We start from the raw sequence: 7,370 nt of genomic DNA, 5'->3' as shown, positions 1-7,370 counted from the left end.
CATATATATAGATGTGTGTGTGTGTGTATATATATATATAGATGTGTGTGTGTGTATATATATATATGTGTGTGTGTGTATATATATATATGTGTGTGTGTGTATATATATATATATGTGTGTGTGTGTATATATATATATAGATGTGTGTGTGTGTGTGTGTGTATATATATATATGTGTGTGTGTATGTATATATATGTGTGTGTGTGTGTATGTATATATATGTGTGTGTATATATATATATAATCATCTAAGAGCAGCTGGCAGCAATGACTCATTGGTTTGCAATGTGGGTGTAATTTAACTCTTATTCTCCTTAGAAGATCTATAGACTCAGTTTTAATGTAAATTTATAGTTTAATTTTGAATTTCTATTGGTAATAACAGTCATAAATCAGAGCTGGGCCAATAATTAGTTGTTGTTTATCTTTATTGACAAATCTAATCTAACGTACTGTTGTTGTTACCAAGAAATGTTCCTAGTTGACAACACAAAACAACCTTTTAAATGTCAGCCTGGGTTACACAATATAATTTACAGAAGAGCTGTTGAGTGGGGAATATTGCTGCATTTATTGTGATTATTACAATCGCACTAAAACTCGAATGTAATTTTCTACATCTAGGGGTGAGCAGCAGTGATTGTGAGAGGTTTATTGCACAGCTTCAACCTTTTCACCAGAGCCCAAATAATCCATTGTACACATTCACGCCATATCCTACCAAAGAACTCCTCTTGCCTCCACTGTGCAGTTTAGTTCTGTGGTCACGTGTACCTTTCTTGTGCACGCTCCTAAACCTACCTCTGTATGCTGTCATGGGAGGGAAGTCAACAAAAGATACACAGAGAAAGAGATGTAGATTATATAATAGCAGTAAACTGGAATTTTTTAATTAAATTAAAGAGACATGAAAGCCATTTTTTCCCTTCATAATTCAGAGACAGAGCACACAAATATGGGGAAAAAAATGTTCCAGTTAACTTCTGTTATCAAATTTGTTTTGTTATATTGTCATATTTTTTTAAGAGCATACCTAGGTATGCCCAGGATCAGCAATGCGCTACTTTGAGCTGGCTGGTGATTGGTGGCTTCACATATATGCCTGGTGATGTTGGTTCACCAGATGTGTTTATCTAGCTCCCAGTAGTGCATTGCTGCGCCTGAGCCTACATACCTAGGTATGTTTTTCAACAAAGGATATCAAGAGAATGAAGCAAGTTTGACCATAAAATTAAACTGAAAAGTTGTTAAACTTCCATGATTCAGGTACAGCATGCAATTTTGACTTTACTGTCCCTTTAAACTATATGCCTGAAACCATACAATTTTAACTTCTATGTCCCTTTAAACATGTGCTATGGTTTTAGTTTGGGGTTAAACGTATGCTGTAGATCCTTTTGATGGTTTGTTGGGCACACAGGCTACCATTGCGCTTTGTAACATTTTAATTATCTTTAAAGGGACATGAAATCTAAAACTGTTGTTTCATGATTCCGATAGAACATACAGTTTTTTAAATAACATTACAATTTATTGGTATTTTTAAATTTGCTTCATCCTCTTGGAATCCTTTGTTGAAGGAGCAGCAATGCACTACTGAAAGCTAGTTGAACACAGTGACAAGGAATTAATGTGCGGCCACCAATCAGCAGCTAGCTCCCAGTAGTGCATGGCTGCTCCTGTGCATACCTAGGTATGATTTATCAACAAAGGATACCAAGAGAATTAATCAAATAAGATAATAGCAGTAATGAAAAAATGTATCCAGTAATAGTAAACTAATTCAGTATCTAGGTGTTTAAGGGACAATCTATACCCGATGCATAATTTTGATTACTTTTTGATACATACCAGAGAAGCATCCTGCTACTGGTCATACGTCTATAACCTTGTAAGAGGTACTCAAAACTTTTAAATATTCATTTTTTGTTAGGAGCCTAAAATGGCTGCCAAGCTCCACCCACCTATTCCGTGTATATTTTGGTATGTTAAGTTTCTCCAATCACAATTGACTCCTAAATACATTTTCCTACTCACAAATGCTGACTTGTGCATGTGCAATTTGAAATAGCTAACTGAAAAATATTACACGTGCACTGCTAAACTGTCATACAAGAAAACAGCTGACTGGACAAGAAGAAAGCTGTGGGCGGAGCTTGGCGGACATTTTTCGGCTGCAAACAAACGATTATTTAAAAGTCTCATGTACTTCTTACAAGCTTATATATGTGGAACTCATTGCCAAATGCTTGTCTGATATGTAACAATAAGTAACAATGAATAAGTATTGGGTCTGACTATTAAAACAAATAAAGGGCACTTTCATTCATGCAGTATAAGATACTTCATGCAGAAAGGGCCTTTATTCGTTTCAACCGTTCGTCGTTCTTAGCTGTTGCCGTGGGCTGCCGTAGCAAATTATTTTGCTAAGAGGTGACTTTTTTAGCCGTGCGGTAAATCCGGCTCCTATGGGCGCCAAACTGGATTTACCGCACAGCTATTGGCTAAGAGGTGAAAACGTCACCTCTTAGCAAAAAAGTTGGTTGCCGTGGGCTGCCGTAGCAGCTAAGAACGACGAACGGTTGAAACGAATAAAGGCACTTTCTGCATGAAGTATCTTATACTGAATGAAAGTGCCCTTTATTTGTTTCAATAGTCAACCCTAGCGTTTCAAAAACGATGTGGTTGACTTTCACTTTAAATACCATTTGGATAGAAGCTTGATGTTTGTTTCAGTTATGGTCCAATCTGCCTTTTTTTTTTTTTTTTTAAACAAGGATGAGTAGAGATATAATGGGTTGGAAAATATTTTCCATTTCTTCTGACTGAAAACCATTTCCCGTTAGATAGAACTGTGCACAGAAGAAGTGAATCGTGTATAGTTTATAAATATAGGATTATGTTTCCACGATAAGTTTCTGTCATTGAGTAAGGAGATGTCAAAGAATATAAATTTGACTAAACTGATTAGCCTCACTTCTTCATAGGTAGAATTATAGGCACTAACTTTATACAGACTCAAATGTTCTCAAAGGTTACTAAAATCTTGTCAACCTTTTAGAATATAATAAGTTGATTCTTCTCCCTGTAGCGTCGCTTACTAAAGCTTTGATAGTTTGATCATTTAGACTCTGCCCTTGTAATAATTCTTGTTCTATTTTTCTTTCTTTAGGCAGCTGACGGGTTTCTCTTCGTAGTAGGCTGTGATAGAGGGAAGATACTATTTGTTTCAGAATCTGTTTTCAAGATTCTTAACTACAGCCAGGTAATTTATGTTTGTATCAAAATTTACCATACTAGTTTGTTTGAGCTCCTAACCTTAATAGGTTACCATCCACTGGACAGTTTAAAATTTGTGACAAAGCAAGTAGTACAGCCAATCAGAATCCATACTGCCTGCCCATAGAGCTGTGCAAGTTCCCTCTGCTCTGTGTTATAGGCTGTGGGCAAAATGAATCCGACATTTCTTTGTTTATTACAGACTATAGAATAAAAGCAAAGAGAAAAGGGAACACACTTTGTTAGGGTCGCTGTGGCAAGTGATACAGCTGTATCACTTTGTCACATTATTATTATTATTATTATTATTTTTACTTTATACTCTAAATCAGTGTGGCTGTGCAGTGATTCAACAAACAGAAGCAATAATAAAATGCCTTCTAAACTGTGCGTTTGCTACAAACCGCATCTTTCACTAGTAGCGGATCTATTCAACAGAGGGTCCTGCAATTTTTTTTGAGGCCCTGCAAAGGCTCAGCAGCAATAGTAATAATGGTCATGCTGCTCTGTATAATGATAATCAGGATAGATCAAATGGAGCTGTAACCTGCACTAGTAGAATTGTACACATTCTTTATACACCTATGTATGAAGATTAGTTGCTATGCCCCCCCAGCAGGCCCTATTGCCCCTGCGCCTGCTGCACCAATAGTTGTCCTGCCGTTGTATTTTATGGTGGTGCTATATATGAGAAATTTTGTCAGTAGGTTTTGTGTAAGATATGAGAATAATTACTGCGTGATCATTTGTGTTTTCTTAGAATGACCTGATTGGACAAAGTTTATTTGACTATCTACATCCTAAAGATATTGCCAAAGTTAAGGAACAGCTCTCCTCCTCAGATACAGCACCGCGGGAAAGACTTATCGACGCAAAAAGTATGTTAGTTTATCTGTCCTGCAACACTGCTTGTTTGTTTGGATGGAAAATAAATCTTAATGAGCAGCTCTTAAAAAAAAATAAAAAAATTAATAAAAATTAAAATAAAATAAATCAATAAAAAAAATAAAAATCATATAACTTAATTTCTTTAATTCATTAATATAGTTTATTTCTTCCAATGCAGCTGGCCTTCCTGTTAAGACAGATATTACCCCTGGACCATCTCGACTTTGTTCTGGAGCCCGTCGTTCATTCTTTTGTCGCATGAAATGCAACAGGCCTTCAGTTAAAGTAGAAGATAAAGATTTTCCTTCTAACTGTTCAAAAAAGAAAGGTAATGAATATTCTCCAAATCATGTGGCAGCAAAGGCTCTTGGTTATTAGCAAATTATTGTAAACGTTTAAGGGGCGTTAACCCCTTAGCACTCAGATTTATCATTTATATAATTATATTAATGTAATTTAATTGATTATAAATATAGTGCTGAATAAAAGTACATTGTATTTGTAGATCATTAAATCACAGGAAAATTTTGCTTAAAGTTAAAGCTTAGGTTTCTTTTGATGATCCTTTTTCATGTTATTTGGTTTGCAGCTGACCGGAAAAGCTTTTGTACCATACATAGCACTGGGTATTTAAAGAGCTGGCCTCCTACAAAAATGGGTCTGGATGAGGATAATGAGCCTGACAGTGAAGGCTGCAATCTGAGCTGCCTTGTTGCTATTGGACGCTTACATCCCCACATAGTGCCACAGCCAGTTAATGGGGAGATTAGGGTGAAATCCACAGAATATGTATCCAGACATGCAATCGATGGGAAATTTGTTTTTGTAGACCAGAGGTAAGAATGTGAATTGGGACAATGGCTTTATTGTAATTACTATTGTGTGTATACTCCTGTTAAAACTGTGTCTCGTTTTCCATCTTAATGGGAGGAAAGTCCACTGCTTCATTCATTACTTGTTGGAATACAAAACCTGGCCACCAGGAGAAGGCAGACACCCCAGCCAAAGGCTTAAATACCTCGCCCCACTCCCCCATCCCCCAGTCATTCTTTCTTTCATCACAGGAGGTTGGCAGAGAAGTGTCGGAAGTTTCGGAGTAGTCTCTTATGGAGGGTAGTACTCTTCGCAATGGGACTGGAGATTTAAGTAGTCCTGTCAGCCTCTCAGTGAGAGCATGGATGAAAGTTAGAGTCCGGAGATGCAGGGAGAGTCTTCCCGACTCAGATTAACAGCTCCATTAGCAATCAGCGTTGACGAGTTTCACTGCCTGCTTTCTGCTCTCAAGTCCATGTCAGGAGCGATGCTACTCACCTGTCACACTTGAAAGGCCGTGTCCCTGTTCCACGGCATAGATTCTGGTAAGATTGTTTCATTTTTTTATACATGTATGATAACGCTAGAAGACAGGGTCACAGTGTGACTCCTTTTATCTATATAGAATCAAGAGTTATTATCTCCTGAGGGGGATTATTGAACAGGGGGGAATAATCTTATATATTTGATTTTATGCTGCTTTATGTGTGAGATGTTATGGGCTCATAGGCTGTTATGGAATATACAGGTTTCACTTTAAGAGCTATGCATCTTACAAGATTAGCGCGCTTTTTCTCATAGCAGGGATGGTCCTGCATTGTGCACTATATGATTCTTTCCTGACATGGTGTCTATCAGAGAGGAGTCCTAACTCTCGGTATTGTCTAGGTCATGTGAGGTGGTGAGTGCCACAGACATTGGGATATAAAGGTGCAGTTTTTTTTAATAAAATGTTTTATTTCTATAGTTCTCTGGTTATTCACTAGCGATGGAGGATTCTGTTACTTAGAGGGCACCCCATCTATTCCTAAAGAGTAATTCCTGTTTATAATGTGAGGGGGCTTTAGTACCGCCCCCTCAATTATGTTCCATATGCCTTGATAATGTGATAATATCAAACATGTTTGATACCGCTGAGCCGTCCACCTCTGAGGAGTTGTCGTCCAGTGAGGTGCGTACCCTACATGCTTATCTCTCTACACATACAGTTTCCCGTAGCATTACTGATCCTCCATCTGGAGGGGGATATTTTTTCACCAGACATTACTGCGCAGCTCAGGCGGCGGTGTCTGTGGCCTTAATGCTTTACCTCGCCCTGCTAAGCGCAAGCGAAAGGTTACATATTGCACTCCTTCCCAGAGTAAATCAGATAATTTATTGGATTTAACTGATACGGTTATCTGAAGATGAAGTTCTTTCTGAGACTTCAGAGTAGGAACATTCTGGGTCGGAGTCTGCTGCCTCTAAACTTCCGGCTGCGGAGGTACCAGACTTTAGTTTTAGGAATTTGCGCTTTCTTCTAAAGAAAGTCTTTTGGCGAATTCAGTGGTTCCAGGGGCCAAATTGCCTGAGGAACCTTTAATTCCTAAATTGGATAGAGTTTGAGGACAGGGTGGTACCTTATCCTTCCCTGCTCCTGTTAGATGGCGAACATTATTAAGAATGAATGGGACTGGACTGTTTCTCTCTTTTCCCTTTAACAAATCATTCCCGGTCCTAGACTCTCAATGGAGTTGTGAGGTTCTGTCCCTAAAACGTATTACTATCCTGTTTCAGGATAGCTCTTCGTTTTAAGAGCCCATGGATAAAGAATGGAACCTCTGTTAAGAAAGTTGTTTTCAACATACAGGATATTTGTTTCAACTGGAGGCGGCTGTGGTTGCTGGAGAAACTATCTTCTGGTGTGACTCCTTATAGGATTGATCGGGGTGGAGAGGTCCCCTCGACGTTACTCAGAAAGATTTACGGCCTTGAGGGTTGCTAATTCTTTTATCTGTGATGCTGTTGGGCATATTATTCGCCTAAATACTAAGGCTTCAGCCTTTTCTGTTAAGGGCCCATCCGGCTCTGGCTGAAGTCATGGTCTGCGGATATGACTTCTAAGTCTATAGACTTTTCCCCTCCCCTTTAAGGGAATGATTTTGTTTGGTCCAGGCCTGGACTCAATTATCTCCACGGTCACAGGGGGCAAGGGTGCCCTTCTACCGCAAGAGAATATGAACAAGTCTAAGGGACAATTTCTGTTCTTTTCGTTTTGATAAAGCCCATGTCAGCAGTCCTTCGCTAAGCCTGAGCAAACCAAGATCTCTTGGAAGCCGGCTCAGTCTTGGAATAAATCCAAGCAGAGCAAGAAGCCTGCCAAGTCTAAATCTGCATGGACGGGCGGT

The 7,370-nt window shown here is 38.7% G+C and overlaps 1 protein-coding gene across 1 annotated transcript in view; it reads left to right on the top strand.

The window, feature by feature from the left end:
• BMAL1 (basic helix-loop-helix ARNT like 1) overlaps window positions 1–7,370 on the top strand; it is a 274,533-nt gene that overhangs the window by 171,357 nt on the left and 95,806 nt on the right. The window contains exons 9-12 of the mRNA XM_053720246.1: window positions 3,180–3,268; window positions 4,043–4,160; window positions 4,349–4,498; window positions 4,760–5,006. Of these exons, the coding sequence (XP_053576221.1) occupies window positions 3,180–3,268; window positions 4,043–4,160; window positions 4,349–4,498; window positions 4,760–5,006 (604 nt within the window). The remainder of the gene's footprint in view (window positions 1–3,179; window positions 3,269–4,042; window positions 4,161–4,348; window positions 4,499–4,759; window positions 5,007–7,370) is intronic.

Source organism: Bombina bombina, chromosome 7 (genome assembly GCF_027579735.1).
Source record: "Bombina bombina isolate aBomBom1 chromosome 7, aBomBom1.pri, whole genome shotgun sequence".
Lineage (NCBI taxonomy): Eukaryota > Metazoa > Chordata > Amphibia > Anura > Bombinatoridae > Bombina > Bombina bombina.
This window is presented reverse-complemented; position numbering and strand designations above follow the sequence as displayed.